At 40.4% G+C, this 23928-nt stretch overlaps 1 protein-coding gene across 2 annotated transcripts in view; it reads right to left on the reverse strand.

Annotated features, from left to right (window-relative positions):
* Positions 1-203: 203 nt before the first annotated feature.
* Positions 204-23928, reverse strand: part of slc66a2 (solute carrier family 66 member 2) — a 38875-nt gene continuing 15150 nt past the window's right edge. For both annotated transcript variants that reach the window (XM_084739688.1, XM_084739689.1), the window contains 2 exons: positions 18848-19064; positions 204-1543 (listed from right to left, as the gene is read on the reverse strand). In XM_084739688.1, the coding sequence (XP_084595814.1) occupies positions 1333-1543; positions 18848-19064 (428 nt within the window). In that variant the 3' untranslated portion in view covers positions 204-1332. The remainder of the gene's footprint in view (positions 1544-18847; positions 19065-23928) is intronic.

The following is a 23928-nucleotide window of genomic DNA, read 5'->3' on the forward strand; positions in this document are numbered from 1 at the left end:
CCAGCAGCAACTTAGAAAAATGCTCCCAAGTCAGATAAGGGCAGGTCTTCCTGTTCTTCCCATTCTACTGATGCTGCATGAACTTAGCACAAAGTACTAAACCAGAATGATCATTTGAGGACCTGCTGCCCCAGCCAAATAAATTCCAAACAAAATCTTGTTCTTTTTAAATCTCAAAGCTGTGTTCAGACTGACTGAGAAGCAAATTTTTTGCCCTGGATTATTTGTGCAGATTTGACCACTGGAGTGTTCTGTCAGGCTGTGTTTATGCGCCAATGTCCAGACTGTACAAATGGTGGCTGCACCTATCTAACAATGCTGAGAAATATTAAATTATATACGAAATGTCATCAAGAGCTTCAGTAAAAAAAAAATGTCGGCATTGGCCTTGTGACAACCCATGCAGCCTGAATACTGGTCATGATGTTTTATGTCCTCAACACCTGAATTCCTACTACTGGCTTTCAGACAGAAGAGAGCCCTTAAGTCTTTTCACAAAGCTCGACCACTTACGTTTACGACCATTTGTTTTTTTTTAAAAGCCAGTGCATTGCATCTCCACGCCTTTGGAAATTTTCTTCTTTTGGTAAAGTCTGATTGCCTCCATTCTCCTGTTATCCCAGAAGATTGAGCCTCGGTGGCACAGCACAGCACATGGCAACCATCTGTCCAACAAGTGGTAGACTGACCAGCATTTCACCACGGAGTTGGGGAAAAACTACAAAATAACAAATGCCGTTTGGTACATTCAGTAATATTGAGTAGTAAGATTTTTTTTTTCTTGATTCATTCATACATTTCTATTGCTGGTAAGCCATGTCTGAACGTGTGTTTTAAGGCAGAGGGTCCATGCAACAATCATCAGCTAACGTGGACGACAAAAGCTGGTCCACGTTTCCTTGAGCGCAGATTTCAGTGCATAAATCTGCAGTTTATAAACTGAACATATTCATGTGTGTGTGCATAATATTCTCCACATGCACAAGTTGACTGAAGGATATATTCTTTGAGAAGTCTGCATTCCATGACACAAGCATACTGTCGCATTGAGAACAAGTCAGTAGCATAAATAAAATGAAAAGGTTGTTTGTAACAAGTGTCCTTCAGGTATCACTGCAGACACCAACACAAGTGTCTGTGTATGTTCATGCCTTATTTATGGGTGTGTGTATGTGTCTTTATGTATACTTGGAGGTGAGAGTGAGCAGCCTTCATCGTCTCAAGGTGCTTTGGTACTCGTGTATGTTTATTCATCTCCACAGCGCCTCTAAAAGTGCTTCCTCACTGGTGCTTCTGAGTGTTGACACGTCCTCTGGGAGCTGGCGGAGGCTTTCAGAGGGCCTTGGCACTGGTGGTGTGGGAGACGGTGTGGGACACCGGTTTCTGCGGGTAGCGGCTGTAGTAGTAAACCTGGAACAGGATGGCGAAGTCCACGCAGACCTGCAGCAGGCCGCACGTCCAGAACTGCACGGGAGCCTGGGTGAGCAGGAAGTATCCCGTTTTAAAGGTGTCGCCGCTGGTCCACATCAGCACCATCTTGATACTGGGAGGAGAGAGGAAGAGAGCGGATGATGAATAAAAGAGACTGATGCAATTTTAATTAAACTTGAGCTACGACTAACAATTGATTTCATTATTGATTAATCTGCAGATTATTGTTACAATGAACCGATTATGCATTTAGTCTATAAAATGTGAAAAATGCTCACAAATTATATATTTCTAATTAGTAATTTATGTATTTTTTAGAATGTATTTGTATCATAATTACATAAAAAAAAATCTTATGGAATACTTTCCACACATTTCCCCGTTTAGCCTTAGCACCTTGTCACCAGACCTTACACAACCCTGTAATACATCTTAAATGCAATTCCACCTGGTTTTGATATATTTTCTCTCTGTCTAAATTCTATTTAGTGACCAGGAGCTCATGTTAATAACAGTAGGAAAAGGGGTCAGAGAAGAAGGATAATCAGTTCAGTCAAGAAGGGAAAAACAAATTTGCTATAATAACAACCATGGGAAATTGGAATAATGAATCTTCTGAGGGCACACACTTCTCATCAACTCCACATCCTGTGGCACATCTCTAACTATAAAACTCATACGTGCGTTTCCGGTGCGCACTGAGATCACTGTTCACAGGGCGCTTGTGAGACGATCCAGGGGATGAGTTACAGTTAAATAAAAGAGTCACTGTTTTAGAAGCGACTGGAGAAAAGCGCCCATGTGATTTGAGCAGGCAGAGTTACTTTAAGCATAATCTCTGTCCTCTTCCTGGCACTGAGAAGCGCTGTGAACACAACTAATGAGATGGAAAAGGAAGCCTAACAAGAGAAGAAGAAACATAGGAAAAGAACCAAGCCCCAGGCTCCAAATGCACAACTTTATGTACATGTCCTCGTCTCCAAAGACGCAGAATACAACTGCACGGAACAAAGGTGGGGACATCGCTTCCTTTAAGTCCTTTAAGGCCCCATTTAAAGCATTGCTGGTGCTTGTACTGCTGCAGAGCTCACTTTTATTTGACTTTGCTTTTTTTTTTTTTTATAAACTTTTTTGTTGCTTGAGGGAGGGATACGTGTAGGCAATGCTGGCAAAGAAAAGACTGAGCCAGCGCTGTGTCTACAATGCACCCCTGTGCTCACATAAACACACAGGACCCTTCAGATGTGCTTCCTAAAGCAACCTGCCTACAACAATATGAACACATGCTGAGACGTTTAAAATCCTTTCGCTCAAGCGTGTCAGTTTGGTTGGTCAGCACTATTTGAATAAGCTTTGCAGGAGGTATTTTTTGTCACTGAGCCAACTGCAACTGAATTTGAAAGGTTGGTTTATCCCCAGCGTTATCTAGTCATGCAAGATAATTTTGGCTTTGTTTGTCCAGGTTTTGAGATATCTGTCTCAAGATTTTCTGCCTCCGCTTGAATCCAGTGCACATTGGTTAGCAGGAGTGCTGTTAGTTATCAAACCACTTTCAGCCTGGTGTCTGACCTGCAGGGCAGCAGCACGCATCAGCACTTAACTGTGACTGACTGAACTGCTTAACTCTACTTTTCCAATTTATACATATGCTGCAACTGATTAATATGAAAGAAATGCACAATGTGATTGATCAATCTTGATGCATTTCATTGTGGTTTCTAGATGCACTTTAAACCAGTGGTTCCAAAAATTTTTAAACTATGGCACCCCCTTTTATGATTTTTCCCTCATGGCACCCAGCCATGCAAAAACGTGAGTGCTGGAAAGCATGTTGTGTCGCTAAGACAAGTGGCAACTGTAAACACCAGTCTAGCTATAAAATAAAGATCTGCACATGGCAATGATTGTATTGTTAAGGTTGGGTAAATCCCTACAGTTGGAGCTGATCCAATCAGCAGATTCCATAGTTTGATGTTTTCATGACCAATGTCCATAACCAAAACACTGTAGCAAACATAGTTAATTAATTAATAATTAAACAGTTCTACAAAGATATCCAGTGGTCCTCATATTTTCTGGCTCCCAGATCTCTATTAGTAAGATGTGCACATGGAGCGTGCAGTGGACCATGAAAACACTGTAATGAAACATGAGACAGTTGGCCACCTTGACATGTCCTTAGTGTGGAGATATTTTATCCTTAAGACACAAAAAAGGCTCATTTAATGCCCCTTTATGTCCTAAAATAGATATGTAGTTTTAAATGATATAATCCATCACTGCCCACACACTACTATGCATCCTTTTTGTTGACATGAATGCTATGTGATATGTCCACTAGAGAGCGCCACTCTCAGAGTCAAGTTACCTCAAAAAAAGGGAAGGAAGAAGAGTCAAAAGTTTCTGACAGCAACAAATGCAGCGATGTTGGAAGAGGTTTTAATAATGTAATTGCAGAGGGAGTACTGCAGATGGAGGTGGTCGTAAACTTTTTTGTCATGCCTCGCTTAAACCATTATGCTACACTGCCCCCACGACCACAAATGCGACTGCCCTGCTTTGTCTGTATCTGTAAGTCTGCACAAATACAGCTGAGATGAATGCAGAGTAAGGACAGAAGTCTCCGTCTGCACAAAGTGTACCTAACGTTAAGAATAAATGAGCTGTTTGCACACCCAGTTCAGACAGTGTGCATGTGGCTGTGAACGTGGCTCCAAGTTAAGGATCTACAGTGAAGATTCAGGCTAAAAATATGGTGTAAATAACATTTCTTTAGTCAGCTAGGCATGTTGGGGTTTTAGGAGACTTGGATTACACCAGACAAGCAGTATGGAGGTATTTCCAGCAGTGACTTTTGGACTAAAAAACTAAACCTGACCCTCAATCAGCATGAGGGTGAGTAGGTAATGACTGAATTTCCACTTTGGGTGAACTATCCCTTTAATGCTCATGGTTTTGAATGTTCAACAATCACGTACAGGCGTAGCTAGTTCGATAATGTGAGTCAAGTGACAAATTAAAAATTCAAAGTTGAGTGGAAATGTAATGGGAAGAACCATCTAGTCAGCTTGATGCCTTTATTTCTCAACGCCGTACGTGCGTTCAAACATTGACCTGAAGCTGATGGTCATGACATACTTCACCACATCTGACATGCATTAGATTTAATATTCCACTGATGTAAGAAAGATCAGTCACAGCTGTAATTTCATTAAAGGGTCATAACCATTAATCCATGGTGGGGGTCAAGAAGTGACTGTAAATTTACAACTGAGTTTGTCATGTCGGAACACGCTGAAGTGAACACGTCACAGGCAAGGCTTGGATTCTCGCAGCAGCTGAAACAGGGCGGCGTGACGATAACGGAAACAGGATGAGTCTTAGCGTTAGCGGATTCCAGGCCATTTCGTAAGCCTCTTAACAGATGTAAAGGATGGATGTGAGGTTATCTAGTATTTCTCCCCCGAGCAGACATGAGCATAGCCCCAAAAGTCCTGGGCCTCGTTGGGGGCAAAGCCTCGCACCCAAATCTCCTCTTGCATTATTCATCCCTCTCGCTTCACCTTAGCCCTTTTCATCTGTAGGGCCAATTTGTGCAAAACTTGCTATTTTCCTCATCCTCCCTTCTTACTTCTTCTCTTCCTGCAGCATCTCTGAATGTCCCTTCTGGCTTCCATTTTCACATACTTTTTCTTAAGCCCACTCTCTACAGCACTTCTCTCTTCCTCCCTGTCCATTCATCTTCCCACCACCTCCTTCCACCGGCACCTTCGCCTCTCTATACCTGTTTGCATTCGCCTCCCCCCACCTTGCCTACCGCCCTCACACTCTTGCTTTCTTGGTAAGGAGCTTGTTAGCTCTGTGGGAACAGACCCTCCCTCAGCACTCCCCTCTCCCCGTCCTCCCCCCCTTGCTCCTCAGCAGCTGCTGTCTGAGTTATGACGACGTGTACCTGCGGGTAATGATGAGAGAGGCAGGATTCGTGTTTGATCAATTCTTCCGTTGGTTCCTTAATAAGAGGTAACATGGGGAGAGCCGGGGGGAACAGGGCGTGAACATGTCTGGCTATTTATTTGTCACTTTCTCCAAGAGGTATATAGAGAGTGGAAGAGGGAAAGCACGCTGAGCTCTGGGATGAAATGACGCCGGTGGAGAAGTCAAGCTGCACTGGACCAGACAATTTCTACAGCGTTGCAGAAGAACTGTATGTATAACAGCACTGGTTTTGTATTTGTATTGCTTTTAATACCAAAATACTGAAGGAGACAGATTCATTTATAGGCCATTTTAAGATGAGATGAACCAATTGGCAACCACAAACATTTTGGAACAGTTGACAGAGTAATGACATGAGAGGAGAAGTAGAACTGTAGTGAGCGACACAATTTCTACATTAAAGTCCCGTACAGAACTGGGTTGTACTGGCCATTTCATAAATCCATCGCTAAGACTGAGTTGCACCAACAAAGATTAATTTCATTAGGTCTAGTTAGAGTTTAGCAAAACTAGATTTAAAATGAGTAAATCCAGATTTAAAATTAAGCAGAGCTCTTTTGCGCAATTAAAAACTGATCTTGGTTTAGTAAAGCGAGGTATACTGTTTGCTAGCATGCTAAAAAAATCATTGTTTGCCTGCTAGCTGAAAAGTTTTTTTTTTATAAGTTTCATTATTGGCTAGCTGGCTAAAACAAACAAACAAAAAAAATCAGCTAAATAAACAACTTTATATTGTTTGCTAACAAGCTAAAAAGTGAATTAGCCTCGTTATCCTACTCATGGTGGCTCAACAGAGAAGCTCTAAACTTGCTTGTTCTATGAAGAACTTTATCATTTTGCTCAATCCATCTCAAAAATGCAGCCAAGTTAAACCTTCTCATGTGTTGGTTTTAAGTTAATACTGGAGTATGTTTTAAATGAGTGTAATGTTTTGGTGCAACAGCATTAAACCAAGGTTTGGGGTAAAAACTGAACTGTTTTAAGAGAGGTGTAAATGTATTCTTTCTTAATTTTAAGCTACTTTTCTAAATGATTTAATTGGGTCTACAAATTAATTCATGTTGGTGCAACCCTGTCCAAGTTTGTGCCTTACGTTCCTAGTAACTATGAGCCAGTTTCATGGTTGCTATAAAATATCTGTAGCATAGTGCAATCAAAAGCAAGATTACAGCTTCCTCTTCTGTTTAACAGTCATATGTGCTACCACTTTGCAAATTTCACTGAAGGCAGCCAGTGGGCAGATATGTTCAGATGCTTGGAGCTGGCAGGAATTACGAAGTCCATCACTCTGTTTTTCTCAAAAGCTGTAAAACTAATTAAACCTCTCCTCCAATGGTTTTTGCTCAACTGACACAAAACTCACTGCGGTGCGTCTTCAGACTGTCCTCCATTAACAGCTGCACAGCTACAGTCTGTTTGGGACCCAAACCCTCCCTGGAGGGAGCCAAGCATATCTGATGCATTAATATCATTTAATAAAGACTTATTTTTTCATATTCAGTCACATCTTACTAAACAGATTTATTGAAGTCTGTTATTCATTTTAATCTTACCGTCTCTCTGCAGCTTCTATCTCTCAGGATTCAACTGTGATTCTGTTTGCTTCTAAACTTCTATAAAGGGTAAAGGAGAGTCCAGCACTGAATCATAACACACTTACACACTGGAGCATAAACTGGGGAATTACTATGGAGCTAAGAGAAAACATTTATGGGAGAAAAAATATTAAGGGATTAAAAGAATAAACATATGTATATGCTAAAATGAAAGCCTGCACTGATTGTTTCATGTATTGCAGTGAGCTTGCAGATTGCAACCACCTCCCCTCACCATCCCCTTCCAAGTGTGTTGAGGGGAACTAGCTGCAACTAATGATTATTTTCATTATTGCTTAACCAGTCATCATTTTCTCAATTAATTGCTATTAAACGGTGAAAAATGTTGATCACTTAATGTCTTGTTTTGTCCGAAACACAGATCTTCGGTTTACAGTAGTTTAGAAGACTAAAGAAACCAGGAAATAGTCACATCTCAGAGAAGCTGAAATCAGAGAATTTGGACATATTTTCATAAAAAACAAAAAGTGTTGTATTTTATTTGTTTTATGGTCAGCTGGTCAGTATCAGCATGTAACTCTGGCTCTCCCAGCTCAGGATGTCTAATAATAGCAGCAGCAGCAGCCTGAAAACTAAACAAAACAAAATAAACAAAAAAGAATCAAAACGATAAAAACTATTATCAAAATAGTTGGTGTTAACTTAATAGTTGACAACTAATTGATTAATTGATCGATCAATCTTTGCTCTAAGGAGAACCTATGGCCTCCATGAACATGCAAAAATGGCCGTATGTAGAGCCAAGATTATACACTGATAAAAACATTATGAATATCATATTCCATTTCTGCCATTTTCTGCCAATGGAAGGAATGGAAGGACCGAGGCGCTGCTGGTGAAATCACAAGCATTGTGTAAAATAGCTGCGATCAGCTCCGGCTAACGCGCCCCTCCTGGGGGATTTAGCCGTTAGCTCATCGTGATGTTTCACTGTGGACATCATCATATACTAGTTTAGTAGACATCACCCAATCTTACTCCTCGTCGCTCTACACAGATTTGATGCTTTTGCTGCTTGCTCTCCTCCCTGAGTTTTTGGTGTTCCAAATTGAAAATACACATAAAAACATGTGAATGGAAAACACACTTTGTGGCAGTATGGACAGGAGAAACAACAACAGCGATAACTCTTTCAAATATACACACATATAGATATGTGTCATACACAAAAATGCATACCTGTCCTTTAAAAGAGAACTTAAAACTAGACTGTGAGGGTGTACCCTGATAGTCTCATATAGAAATGATTTCACAAAGTACTGGAGATATTGAAGGAAAAGTACGCATCATTTTACACATATCTGCAGAGATCTAAGGTTTGAAACCCTCGCCATGCCTTTGCTGGAACTCATCGTTCAATTGTCTTCAGATATTGAGGGTCTGGGCTGTTGCACTTTACGATAAACAAGTAATTTTATATTAATTTTTCTTTTATTTTGAGATTAAATGCCACTTTTTTAAAAATTCATTTTACAGTTCTTCATGGTCCTTGCCTATACCATCAGTTCTGTCTATTGCCTTCGCTGAATTATGTGTCATTTTTTTTTAATGAGAAAAAACAGATCGCATACAAAACACAGACTCCTTTGCCTCACAAAATGAGATTCCCTTCGACTGTTAAATCTCAGTGGGATTCTCCCCCTGAAGGACGAGAAAGATATTGATTCATTTTCATCTCCTCTGATAAGGAGGAAGCAGCCCTCGGAGTGATGTGAGCAGATGGAGGGAGGATGGGTTGGACAGATGATCCTAAGGTTCTCCAGCTGCAGGGAGCCAAAACCGCTCTGTTCTGCCGCCATGCTACTCACTGCAGCACCATGCAGCTGGCCACAGGGGTGGCCGGGCCGGCAGCATCAGTAGTCAATACAGATCCATCTCAGCACGTGGCTCTGTGTGTGTGTGTGTGTGTGTGTGTGTGTGTGTGTGGACAGCAGCCTGCAGGCTAAATAAGGCTCTGGCACTCTTATCTAGCATACTGGGATGCAGCTCAAGACCACAAACCTTATAAGGCTTCAGTTGGCTGTCTGGATGTCCCATCTCCCTGTTTTGTGTTTGTCTGTGTGTTGTATTTTATTTGTTTTATGGCCGGCTGGTCAGTATCAGCATGTAACTCTGGCTCTCCCAGCTCAAGATGTCTAATAATAGCAGCAGCAGCAGCTTGAAAACTATTAACTTCAAAACCCTCTCATCCCCCACACACCGCACATACATCTGGCCTAATGCCCCCCATAAAATATCCATCTTCAAGTATTTACAGTAGCACTGGCTGAGATACTTCGGTCCAAATCCAGTTTCAACTTGAAACCCGATTGCAAAAAAGTTGGGACGCTGTTTAAAAATGTAAATAAAAACAGAATGCAATGATTTGCAAATCTTTAGAACCTTCGTGGTCTTCACAGATGTGACGGTTACCCATGTTGCCATGGGCACTAACACACCCCCATACCATCACGGTTGCTGGCTTTTGAGCCTGGTGCTGGTAACAATCTGGACGATCCTTTTCCTCTTCAGCCTGGACGACACAATGTCCACGATTTCCAAAAATAATCTGAAATGTGGACACTTCAGTCCATCTCAAATGAGCTTGGTCCCAGAGAAATCGACGGTGTTTATAGAAGTTGTTAGAATCTTAACTTGAATTTATATTTGCAGCGACAGTTTTCTGGAGTTTTTACACCAGGTCTATACCATTAGTTTTTTAGAAGAGCCAGACTTAAAAAAAACGTAAAGCACCGAGAGACCGGACGATTACATTTCCTATGTCTGATCAGTAAAGTTAGGAATTTAAATGTGTAAAACAATGCACCTTTTTATATTTTTCTCCACTTAATCTATTTTCACAATTGGAAAAGAAACATTTTGTGCAAAAAAATCCACTTGTGTAAACCTACAAGTGTGTGTTTTAATAAATACAATGTTGTATTTAACAACTTTTTATATAAATTCATTCAGTTTGACTCCTAAATTCTCTCTGCCTAAACAGCTTGAGTATCTCTGTCCTTAACAACAGAAAAAAATCAATGAATGGGATAATTAGACTACTAATAACACGATGATCTTCTAATAAACAATGTAAAACCTCCATAAAGCTAAAGTGTTAGCAGGTTCTTTAAATAAAATCGGATTAAGGTTGTTAAAGGAACGGATTCCGCCCACAGCCGCCAACTGAATAGACCTGCTTTATACAATCATGTTGTTTTTTTAAATGCAGCGCTGCTTGAGGGATCACAGGTCAGAGGCCCTCATGTGCAGAGATTCCTCTGGATTCTTTGAATCTTTTAACGATATTCTGGATTGTAGATGGTGAGATGTTGAGAAACGCTCTTAAACTCAACATTTTTCACAAAGAGGTGAACCTCGCCTCATCCTTGCCTGTGAAGATGAGCAGTTAATACCAGTCATGATACTGTCACCAGTTACCAATGAACCTGTTTACCTGTGTTCCTTACAGGTTTTTTTTTGAACAATCCACAACTTTCCCACTCTTTTGTTGCTCCTGTCCCAACTTTTTTGAAACGTGTTTCAGGCATCGAATTCAGAATGAGTATATATTTACGAAAAACAATAAAGTCTGAACATTAAGCAGTTTTTGTAACTGTATTCAATTGAATATGGGTTGCAAAGGACTTGAAAATCAAAAGATTCTGCTTTTATTTATGTTTTACGCAGCATCTCAACTGTTTTTTCGTTGTGGTTGAGAAGATTCAAGAAAAGTTTTCAATTATGTCAATTTACTTTGATGAAAACAATAATTGCAGAACTTAAAAACTGGGCCATAGCAACGCAGCCAGCATAAGGGGCTTTTTAATTTTGTTTGACTTTTAAATTAAATGCTTGAAAACGTATTAAAAAGTCAAATTAATGCCTGAGACAAATTATTGCAGTTAATTATGGGCAGCAAACAAGCCTGTTCCCAACAACACAGGCTGCCTCTGGGCCTCTACTCGGCATTTCATATCCAGAATTTATGACTGTCAGATACTTCTGTTTTCAATTCAATGCGTAATGACCTTTGTCCTTTGTTTGGATGAGCAGTAAAATGAGAGGTCTGGGCTGCCAGTCAGTGTATGTGAGCAGTTCAGGCTTGATAACTGCTTCAGAGTGCAGCGTAATAACTAGAGTCTGCAAAAAGGGCAAGGCTCTTGGGCAGATGCGCAAGGCACAAGAACTGGCTTGTCTTATGGCACCAAATAGGAAGAGAGCAACACATTTTTAAGCCAAATATTGGTAAAAATGTTGACTTGAGTTTGTGCTAATAAGAACTGATGGAAGGAGAGAAAAGACAATAAACAAAATCCAACACGGTGTCCTGAGCCAAAGGGAATATAAGGCAAGACTGAGGAGGAGGACGGGTACATTCACAAGATCCTCTTTAAATATCAGCACTGTTGAGAAAGGCTAGCAGTCGTATTGACTTATAAGAAGGTATTATATTTAATTTTACCATATGTTTTTGTTGAACAGCACATATAGCCGATACTTTTGGAGTGAATCACAAAGTGGTACATTTTAAACCTCTCACCCACACACAATTCTCCTGTCAATCTGGGGATTTTCCACACGCTATGATGGTGTGTATGGAGCTGTAGTGAGAGCAATACTCTCCATCTCAATAGTTTGAGGAGCGGTGTCAGTCTTAAGCCTTTCAAAGCTACAACCACAAGAGAGAAAGTGCAAGAAACTGATGATTAAATAGTGTTTTTCTGCTTTGACATGGCTATCTTACTGAGATTACTTCCAGCTAGCATTACTTTTTAGGGTTAAAGGTTATATGTCAGAAAAAGACTCGTTCTGGACCGACACATCCACTGTGTAGTAGGTGATTTAATGTTAGCTCTGTCCTGGTCTACTGGATTTGTAGAAGTTTAAATTCCAGCAAAGTCGGTCAAAGTTTCTTGGGACAGCATTCAGTTTGTATCAGTAAATTGCCATCTTCAAATTCTTTTCTTTTCTTAAAGTAAAACATTGTTTGAAAATACAAACATTAATATGTCCAAGCCTGCGGTAAGCTAAGCATACAAAGAGGATTGTTTTTCCTTATCCTACTTATGATAATAACTAGCTCAGGGGTCTGCAACCTTCACTATCAAAAGAGCCATCTCTGGCCAAAAAGAGAGAGGAAAAGGTCTGCCTGGTGCTGCAACTATTAAATTCTCTCTGAAGACCTTTCTTTTATTTATTTATTTATTTTTTATTTGGTATTCATAGAGAGCTTATTGAGACTCAAGAGGACTAGTCACCGCCAAAATTTAGAGGAAAAGGCACCGAGCCATGATACACATTTCAGTTGACAAAATATAAAAACCTTTTTAAAATTTTCGTTTATAGACTACATATTTTTAAAGCTGGAGAATCACTTTACATTGTGAAAAAAAATGGTGACAACTCAAAATTTCAAGGCACTGTACTGCCAAACTTTTTGACTTTTGAAATGAACTAAGTTTTGCCTGTAATCTTTAGTTGAGACGATTTACTTTTCTTCTTTAGATGAACTTAATTCTTTGGGTTTTAGAACTTCAAAAAAATATATATATTTGAAAAATTGGTCACAATGAGCTGTGATTTTTCATTGTTTTGGTGGCTGAAAATTAAAAGGTTTTAATTCAAAATACAAAAAAATGTAACATCACTGATCTTCACTTCAATACATTTACTCTAATATTTTTAAATACATATTCTGGCTTCTAAAATGCAAAAAAAGAAAAAGACAAGTAAATGATCTCAACAAAACATTTGAGGAACTTAAGAATTTGTGTTGGGCTCAAAACTCCTGTAGGAGTAGGCCTGCAACAATGATAAATGGAAATAAAAATGTTACAAAAACATCCGAGCTGCATGTGGCCCCAGAGCCACAGGTTGCAGACCCTCAGAACTAGCTGTACACTGGAATACAAGAAGAGCACTGTCTCTTTATGTGCATGTCTTCTACATAAATCATCGTCTGGTGAGGATGCTGGCTTTTTGCCTTGGACATACATCAGTAGCTTTAGCCCCAAAATTTCAGACTGAAGACCCTGCTTTCAGACAAAACTCACAGAGCTAACGTTTTTGCTCATTGGCTAGAAATAATAAACATACTTTTCTCTACCTCTGTGTAGAGCTGTTCGATACCATCTGTTCCATCCCAATACCTGGAATTTGCACATTGGCTGATACTGAATACTGATATGATACCATTAGAAAAAAAAGTAAAGAAAAAAAAGACACAGCACGACTTCACCATCCTAGGGGAAAAAACCAGACAAATGGGATGTTGTAGAATCAGTACATACCTGCCAATACCCAATAGGCCTACTGCATTTTTAAGGGAGTATCAGAGGTCAATCCTAGTGAAATCACAGATTTACTGTTTCAAAGATTATTGAGAATTTTGAGTGGTTAAGAGAAGAAGAGTGGTAAAATGACCCTGGGGGTTGAAAATAGAGAGGCGGATGATACAGGGAATACCGTGATCATCACACACACAAACAAAGTATAGGTGGCATTAATGCAAACCTCTACAGCCCCGTTATGGTAACAGAGCAGTTACTGGTGTCAAACAGCATCAGTGAGGTTAACAGACGCCCAGGGGGAGAATTAACATCAGAGAAATAATAAGTGCCTTCAGTCACGTCCTCATGGGACCAACACCTCCAACGCAGGACTCATCACACTTCCCCCTGACTCTTGCATTATTAAAAGCTGCTTTGCTGCTGCCTGTCTGACAGTGTGTCACGGTGCAGCGCTGGTGTGTGTATACACAGCCGGGACATCCAATATGATTCATTCTACTGGCGACTTCTACCCTCCTCTGACTCCATCCCCTGCCTACTTGGGAGGGTGGTGAAGTTTCCTACTGTGCGTCTGAGCATGCAAGAACTGGAAGCAGTCTGACACTTGTTGTTACAATTGTTCTGCCAGTTGGAGTGGTGGCACACTGGCCGGCCCATTAACTGGGAGGAAGTCGGTTGATGTTTTTCCACACGGATGTGCTGCACAGGATCTAATGTTGTTTTTTTTGTTCCACACACTTACAGGAAAGGGCATTCTGCTTTACTGCTCCTGTCGGTTTGTTTTTTGTCTCTGCAAAACGCACATTTGTTTTCATTTCTTCCCCAATCATTACTTCTGGGTGCCTCAACACACCGTCAACATAAAAACAAACCCGCACCGAAGTTCTGCTTTAAGATGTACTGCTTCTAAAAACTGCACAGCTTTCAAAACATCCTCACTTTATAGGATCTGCTTCCTATCCCTGCACACACACACACATCCACACACACACAGGAACCTTGAACGGAGTGCTGAGGTAAAGTAACCTAGCAACAGCCAACCAGACTCAACAGGTTTCGCACAGAGGGAGGAGAGGACACAAACAATAAACAGAGCTGGAAATGACAATGTCCTCTGCCTTCTATGGCAGCTTTATCTGCACCGGCTGATGGCTGCAGAATCTGATGCAGGGGGAGACAAAAGAACTGACATGAAACCTGACGCTTCATGCTGCCTGGAGATTACAGTGTTTTACAATTAATTTGGGGCTTTGGAGTTTAAATTTCAAAACTCTTGATACAAAACGCGGTAAGAGCTTATTTGAAGAGGTGTGCTGTCATTACACTGTCATAACAGGGTTCTTACCTTTTCCAAAGTCGATTTCAAACACTTTTTAAGCATTTTCAAAGTGCATTGTCGAGCTTTTCCAGCACTTTACAGCTGATGTACAAGCTCAAAATGATTATTTCAGTTCAGTTCTTCTAAATGCACCAGAAAATACTATATCGCTCGAGTTGATTGTCTCACTGGTAAAGCATCCCGAGCACAGTAAATCAGGAATTAATGGACACCCTGCAGCCAATTAGAATCTTATAATGTAACAGAAGTGTTGTCTTTTCCTGGTTTTAAAGGCGGCATTACAGCAGCATTTTTCTGATTTGAATTTTATGAACTTACCAGACTGTTCTATTTTTTTTTTTTATTCATTATATCTCCATTACTGATGACTATTTATCAAAAAATCTCACTATGTTAATATTTTTCTAAAAGCACCAACAGTTATTTGATTTTATCCATATCATCCACTGCAGGCTACAGCATGTCCACCCTGACTGAGAGCATGTTTGTTACCATTGTCTGCAGGTTTGTTAAAATGAAGTCTGGGAAACCACATAGACGGTAAAGACATCATGGAAAGTGGGGATTACAAAATGTAAGATAAACACGCTTATCATGAAATAATCCATTGGACTTAGAAATATAAGAGTAACTGAGGGTGGACTTATCCTGTCAGCATGTACTGGGGACAGCATGGTGGACAATGATGGTAGACAAAGTGTCGGGTGGGTAGGAAGTACACACAAACACACATGCACACACACAAAAAAAATCAAAAATAAATAAGGCATGGGACAGAGAGGGTATGGCAAAGCCCAGCGTGGGAGCTGTCATGGCCGGTTAAGTGGACAGGCAGCCCTGCTGGAGCTCTGTTATCTGTCTGCTGCAGAAAGCCAACCAGCAGAGGAGGGGGGGCACACACACACGCACACACACACACACACTGCTCTGAGGCAGGACACACACTGCGAGGAAGCTTTTTATCAGGCCTGCGCGCTCTGTGGACAATCTCAAACTTGCGAGTCTTTTATTACTCAGAATATCAGTTTCATCTGTTCAATTATTTTCACAAATTCAACACTTCTCTTTATCTTATTTCTACTATCTGTATCTGCTTCTACTCATGTGGTGCTAAAAGTGCAATGTTGTATTTTATTTTGAAAATCAGTAAAGCTGGTAGACGTGATTCTGAAACAGTATATACTTTCAAAAATCTATTTCTGTCTAATTACAGCCTGAGACTCGATGCAAATCAACATTAATGAGCCAAAATGATACATCAGCAACAGATACAGCGAGGCAGAACACCTCATTACCGCATCGATATTCAGAGAAACTTCAGAGGCCAAATTGTCATGTTAGCAATAATAAATAGTTGTCAGGAGCCCCTCCGTCCTTACAGCCTGGTCGACAGGTGCCAGAAATACTTAATAAGCACGTGTCAGTGTTAATGATCATATGTGAGACAATATAATCTGGAGCCATTACTCACGAGTGTGTGCTACAGGACAACACACCCTCACTGCGTGTGATGGATGTGATGTTCATAAATAAAGCAGTACTCATCACGGTAAAGACATTATCATTAATCAGGCACACAAACGAGCTTTGTTGTGATTGCCGTCTGACTGACTGTTGGTAAATTGTACTTCAGATAGTTGAGGAAGTAAGAAGGAGTGACAGTAAATAACCTTTCGGCTTTCTGAGAGCGTCCATGCCATGAGACATGTCCACACGACCAGAGACGGCCTGCGGCTTCGTTCTGACAGTCACAAATTCAAGAGCAAAGTCCCACAACGTGATGGCTGCTACAACCTACGTGTACGAGCCAACCAATCAGAAAGCACTTGAAATGATGTAGAAGATACTCGGGTTGGGGGTTAATGTTAAAGGGACAGTGCACCCCAAAATCACAGGGTTCCTACACCTTTTTCAAAGTCGAATTCAAGCACTTTAAGCTTTTCCAGCACTTTACGTTGTAAGTTACATATTTGTATACAAAATGATTATTTCTCTTCATCAAATTAAATCTGATATTATTGTGCTATAAACAACCAAAATCATGCTTTGTGACAGCATTATACAGGGTGACAAATTAAATGAAAACACAACAAAGTTTCTTTTTTCAAAATCTGTCAGCTGTCTGCAAGTAAAGAAGAAAATAGTGCAATTACAGTTTCGAGCAGTTTCAAGCACTTTATCCAAAATCCAAGCACTCGTTAAACCTTGAAAACAATACATTGAAATTCAGCCCTGAAATCAAAAAGTTTCCCTCTTGCCTGTAGTGCTGTTTATCCATCTAGATTGTTTTTGATGTGAGCTGCAGAGCTTTGGAGACATCAGCCGTAGAGATGTCGGCCTTCTCTTTGTGAGGCTCAAAAGCACCGAAACAAAAAAACAGAACAAAAAACCCTCAACAGCAATGTCTCTTTGCGGAAGTCATGACCCAGTTACACAAGATAATCCACAGACCTTGTTGTGAGCAGTTTCATGCGGCGACTAATTTCTTACTACTGAACTACACCCACCAACCGTATCAAGGAACGCACACGTCTGCTCACAGACTAGAGGTTACAGTTCGGCTGAGGAGGACGCCATTTATGTTTACATCAAATGCTGTCATGAGCACACACTTCCCTCTGCGCAGTGATATGGTTGGCATATGGCAGAAGGAAAATAGCTCCTTCGTGAAACTGCTCACAGCAAGGTGTGTGGGTTATCTTGAGTAACTGATTGCTGCCTGGTTAGTGTCAGTCCAGGGCCCCTGCAGAGCAGAACAGTCGCCCTACAATCAACTCCTACACCAGCCCACATGAGCTTCCTCTTTTACTTCTGAGACTTGCGGCTGTGATGTGAAAACATCTAATTTGCACACAGTCAGTGAAAAGGAAAAGTGTGTGTCCTGGTCATAGTTCAGTTATAATATCCTAGTGCTGCATAGTGTCGCATAGGAGCGTTTCTGTCAGCACACACTGCAGAGCGACTCCAAGACCAGAAGTGGTCCAATCAAAGTCTAAGAGGTGCACGACTCAAGCAGACCATTAATGAGAAAAAACTAAACCAGCTGGCCAGTACTGGCACAGCAACAGAAATATTCATTGATGTGCACTGATCCTGTAAAAATAAAGATGGTGATGCAAAGACACATCACAGTGAAAGAGTTTCACTTTAAAATGAATTTTGGGAATCAACAAACTTGATCCAGGTCCCTTGAGGATAAAAATTCATTATATCCAAAATACTCAAAAACAACATGGCAATGATTTTGCTTTTCTGAAAGGGGCAGTCCACTAATCTTACACATAAAGGTGAGTTGTACAATGTTATTTGTGGTTCTGGAGGGAGCTGTCTAAAGTGTGAAATTCTAGCACTGCTCAGTGTTGCACTGTCGTCAGTTTCATCACCCCAGGGCTGAAGAGCTAATTGAAATATTATCGCAATATGGCCACATTCCAAACTGTGGGAGCTGCAATTTTTTGATAAAAGCTAAAATGTGTCACAACATACCATTATAAATGAAGCATTGTGGTGCTACACAGATGACTCTGCCTACCAATCACATTCTCCGGTTCAGACGTGAGGGAACATGAGGTACAGACCCCAGCAAAAATCACATCATAATCATTTTTATATTTTTTCACAGAAAGTGAAATGCAAAAATTTCCATTCCCACAAAAGTTGCGATTCATTTTGCAGTCCAAATAGCTGCCTGGCAATATGATTTAGAAAACAGGGTGTAAATCATTTATCAGTTAGTTAGATAGTTTTGTGTTGAGTCATTTTCAGACTTTCTGCAGGCATATCTAGTATCTGAGTACATGAAACACACTGTGACAACAGCTGCTTGCATATTTAGAGAAACACAGCTGTGGTTAAACTTGTTTACTTTACTGTCTGAGATCCTGTGACTAAGTAATAAGTCTGAGGACGACTGATTGTATGACTGGTTATTTACTGCAGTCGATGAAAACCAAAAACATAAAAAGAAAATATTTCAATGCTTTTGTAACCTGTTTAATACAGGAGTAAAATAGCATCCTGGTAGTTCAGTTGGCTAAGGAGTCTATCATGTGATGGATCGATGTAACTCTTCGTGGTCTGACTCAAAGCTCTTCTATCCGTCTCTATTGTGGCCCCTAAAAGTTCCCAAAAACCCCTAGATTCTCAGTGCACGTGAATGTAACAAGCTAGGATGTTCAGTATTGCCTCCGTACCTCATGCCCTCAGTGGACTTGTTCTGATAATTGCAGTGGAGCTGCGGTGTGCCCAGCATTGCTTCAATGAAGACGGCCAGGAAGCCCAGAGACTCCACGAAGAGCGCGGAGTCCAGGAGGAGGTAGGTGATGTAGGCTGCCACCAGCGTGAAGGCCAGCACGCACTGCACGTAGTCCACGAAGTGACTCCACGACCAGAAGTGGTTCCAGTCAAAGTCTAAAAAGGTGCACAACATAAAGCAAACTATAAATGAGTCCACAGAAATGTTTTTTTTAACACCTAGTCACTCAAGGGAGAACAGTTCTAAACCAGCTGGCCAGCACTGGCTCAGCAACAGAGACATTACTTGGTGTGCGCTCGTCCTGTAAAAATAAAAACAGTAAAGCAAAGCAGTTCCAAAAAAAAGAGAGAGAGACAAGAAAGCATGTTTTCAGATACTTTACAGTGGACAACTTTTAATATGGGGAAAACCCAAGAGGATGCAATATTCAATATATCCAGAAAATTAAAATAAAACAAACAACATGATGATGATTTTGCATTTCTGAAAGGGGCAGTCCCCTCATTTTACACATAAAAATCAGCTGTATAATGTCATCTGTGGTTGTGGAGGGAGTGTGACAAAATAACCCTGATGATGTCATCTGGGTTATCCAGGCTTAATAGGGCTGGACCAAATGTCTTTTTCTTTTTACATTCAAAGCTTCTTTTGAGGTTTCTGAATTAAAATTTAAATGTCTGTCATCATCAGACCATTTGAATAAAGTGATTAATCCAATTAAAAGAGTAAATCTTTTCTTATTAAATCACCTTTCTTTAATGACTATAATTTGTCAGTTTCATCAACATGAATGTTATTTGTGGTGCTGTTAGACTGCTGCGTTGATACAGACACACGGTTCCCTTTGAGCACAGCAAGCAGGACAGCTAATTTTACTACTGCAGTGAAAATGTTGTTTTTGAAAGCCTTAAAACCAACAAATATGTATGGAAGCAGAATATTGGAGTGGAGTTGGAATGGAGAAATGATGTGTTGGGTTGCATCATGGGAAATGGTAATAGGATCCAATGTTTCTGATGCTTTCTTGACCCATACTGGAGGCTAAAAGTCAGATCTCAGCCTCTGAAACTTGAAGTTTGATCTTTCTGTTTTTAATCTGTCTTTTATGAGCATTTGATGGAGGCGCTATATTGAATTGTTGGATCTTTACAGTCCGACCTGTAGATTCTGCTGAAAGTGGTAATAATATTTGTTTTTTGGTAGAACGTAAAGCAGACAACAGTAAAGTTTCACTTTGTTATTAAAAGTACCTGTGAAAGTTTACAGTTTTAGTTTCATAATGTCATGTTGGACAATAAAGGTTCTTCATAATTGTGAAATATCCTGTTGGAGAACCACATTTAAGGTTGTGAAATTTATATAATGTATATGTATATATAGTCTGGGGATTCATTACTCATTCATTATCAGTAGCCACTTATCCTTGAAGGGTTGCAGGGAGGAGCGGACATTGGGCGAGAGGCGGGGTAGACCCTAGACAGGTCGCCAGCCCACCACAGGGCTGACACACAGAGACAAACAACCACACACACTCCCCCCTACGGACAATTTAAAGTCATCAATTAACCTGTTAATCTGCATGTCTTTGTGCTGTGGGAAGATGCTGGAGAAAACCCACACAGACACGAGGAGGACATGCAAACTGTGCTCGATACATATCAGGGCCAAAAATGTGATATTTTATTTGTTAGTAATGGAATAAAATACAAAAATGTGAAGAAAGCAAATTATTGGTTATTGAGATCATCTGAAAAATAATCCGTATCATGCATCCCTAATTAAAATAAATAAAACGTCATCATCTATGGAGCACGGATCTACACATAAGAAATTAGTTTCATGGAGGAACTACTTTCTGTCTGCAGTAAAATCAACAGGAACTACTTTGTTTCTAATAGAATGAAAACAGTTCCTACACGAAACTGCTCACATCAAGGTCTGGGGATTATCTTGAATTTCTGGGTCATGACTTTTAGAAGAGAAAGAGACACTGGTTTGAAATGTGTTTTTGGTGTTTGGTGCCACACAGGACTTGGACCATTTAGTCCTTTGATATTTGAGAGAGAGTAGACATCTCTGTGGCCGATATCTCAAAAACTAAAATGTATTTTAATTTTGGGGTGAACTGTCCCATTAAAGTCCACATTAGTTCATCAGCTGTGAGACACCTCTATGCTCTTTTGCACTTGCATGCAAACAAATTTTTCCCGCTTACCTCGCCTCTCATTTTCCAGCACAAGGAAAAAATTACCAATTAATCCCATCTGTTCTTTTCTGAGTTGTATCTATTGAATAGAAAGGAAGCAAAAACTCTATTATTGTGAAAAAAAAATTTCAACTAACTTCACACATGAGCTGCGAATTTTCACAGGACTCCCACATCTCCTGCTCGTATTCAGAAAAAAAACAAAACAAAAAAAACACTATATGTCACTGCCACAAATAGGCCGAACTGAACTGCACTGCACATAACTTGGACTCCTTCTCATTCAGATTCTCGCAAAAAAACAGAAGCTTTTAACTTCTGGGTCTTGAGGGAGGGAGCTTTGTGAGAAAGCGTGAAAGGTGGCGAAAAAGCCCTGAGGGAGGGTGACAGCCAAGGTTATAGTATTTTCCACACAGTAGTAACATGCTGGGTGGGAATCTGGACACTGATGAATGATTTACGCCCTGTTTTCTGCCCTATCACCTCTCGTGTGTGTTCTTTGTCCGAGGAAATGATTAGATAAGGATTCTGAGCACAACAACCCCTGGCTTCCTGTAATAAGCCACCGAGCCAATACTAATCATACTGTGATAATATTCTCAAGGCGTCCATCGCCTCAGGTACTAGTTTAACTATCGCTGATGAAGGGAACAGGTACAATAAAGCAAGGTGAGACATCTTCACCTCCAATTTCTTCTACAACGTGCTTTTATGGTGTGAGGGCCGTGCATAAGGAACACATGTAACTGCTAGTTTAATGCGTTAGCAGAGGACATTGAAAGAGTTTATCATGAAAATCTAATCATGGCTGAGAGCGAAAGATGTTTCTGCGCTGCTGTATCTTAAATGGGATTTCTACAAGCCTCAAATGCAATAGAGCCGATTCATTTAATCACGTTTAAATGAGGCTCTCTTTATCTAAGAGGCACATCTAAGCACTCTGAGGAGGCCTACAGTATAGGTTTGCATTGGCCCCCAGTAGAAAGCCTATACTGTAGAGATGACAAAACAAAAACAGAAGCATTGTTTTGGAATAACTTCGCCATTAAACAGCTAAACTGCTATTTTCCAACACTCGATCAAATCTGAAGTGAAAGAATACAAGCGTTTTTGACATTTGAGTTCATGATTTAATGAAATATTGTTTCATTAGAGAATTAATGGTGACCGGTTCTGACATTTAGATGGCATTTCTAAATGAATGCGCAAGGCAGCAAGGTACGCACGCCAGCTAACCCGGCTCTGCAATATTGAGCCAATCCAATTGCTCCTTTCTCATAGGCGAGTTAAACAAATTCCATAAATTTAACTGAATAAATCTCAAAGAGCAATTCAAACCAGGTCACAGCCTCCTGTCAGCCCACCGCACACTCCAAACACCACGATTCACCACCGCAAAGCCTTAGAACTACCACACAATGCAGTGTTGAACAAAACACGAGCAAACTGTTCTTAAAAGGTATAATGGGGCATGTATTTCTGCTCTGAGCATAAGCAACACTAAGACTATCCGTCGAGAGCTGTTATGTGTACTGTATAGCAGTGCGTTCTTCTGTAGGTGTTGTGGTGAGGCTGTGGAGCCCTGCTGGCAGCACAGCCACAAGACTGTGAATCTGGGCCAACCAGCACCAGGCTGGCTCTGCCTGATAACAGCCAAACACAGAGGAGAGCAATCAGGGGCAATAGAGCAGCGTTCAACACCAACCTGGCTGCTGAAGGCACACAGAGCCTCACACCAAACACAAAACTCAACACATGATACATGTAATGTGTGGCTCCAATGGTATGATATGAAATATATGATATGTATGATTGAACTGGAGCCTGGTTTGATAGATTTGTTTTTGTTAGTTGCAGAGTGTTGGTGATATTGGCCATATAGACGTCTGCCTTCTTCCAAAAATCATGACCATGTTACTCAAAATAATCCACAGACATTCTTCTGAGCAGATTCATGTAGGAACTACTTTCTCTCTGCAGTACGATCTGTCAGAGCTACTTTAATATCTACCGGAACTACTTTCTGTCTACTACAAAGAAAGTAGTTCCTACATGAAACTGTTCACAGCAAGGTATGTGGATTACCTTGAGCAACCGAGTCATAATTTTGGCAAAGAGACATTGGTTTTGAGTTTTTCCAAATGCATTTCTTTGGTACTTTGAGCACCACAAGCCGAGTGCCATTTAGTGCCATTATACTGGAGAGAAGGCAAACAGCTGATATCGTCAAAACTCTGCAACTCACACCAAAACTATCTAGATGGAAAAATAACACTACAGGCCAGGGGAAAAAGATGTGCTTCCAATTCTTGGGTGAAGTGATCCTTTAAGTTAGCAGTATGCTAAAAAACTCTCACAACTCCATATGAAGTTGGCTTGTTCAAACAAACATAAATGTATCATCAATGCTGTGGGCATTATGATCACTCTTATTCTGCCTGATTTCACTCACAAATGTCATCATATCAGCAGAAATATTGTCATTTTGAGTCCATGCCGATGTATCATTTTAAAGCCTTTATCTCCAGATACTGATGACATGCAGATAATATTGTGCATCCCTACTTTTCAGAACTTTTCCCAGTCTCTGTTATCCGGGAGTGGAGGAGGATAGGACCATGTGTAAAGATTCCTCTGTGGTGAAACATATTTTTTCCTTCTTACAGCTTAATTTGGTGGCCAGGGACTTTGCAAAAAGCAGAAAATCTTTCTTATTAACATCTTTGGATCTGGCAAAATAAGTTGTGATTATGATACGCGTTTTAATTATTTGTGCACTCCCTTCTCAGCCTTATGTTTTAGTAATTACACTC

This window comes from Lutjanus erythropterus, chromosome 16, assembly GCF_056507025.1.
Source record: "Lutjanus erythropterus isolate fLutEry1 chromosome 16, fLutEry1.hap2, whole genome shotgun sequence".
Taxonomy (NCBI): Eukaryota; Metazoa; Chordata; class Actinopteri; order Lutjaniformes; family Lutjanidae; genus Lutjanus; species Lutjanus erythropterus.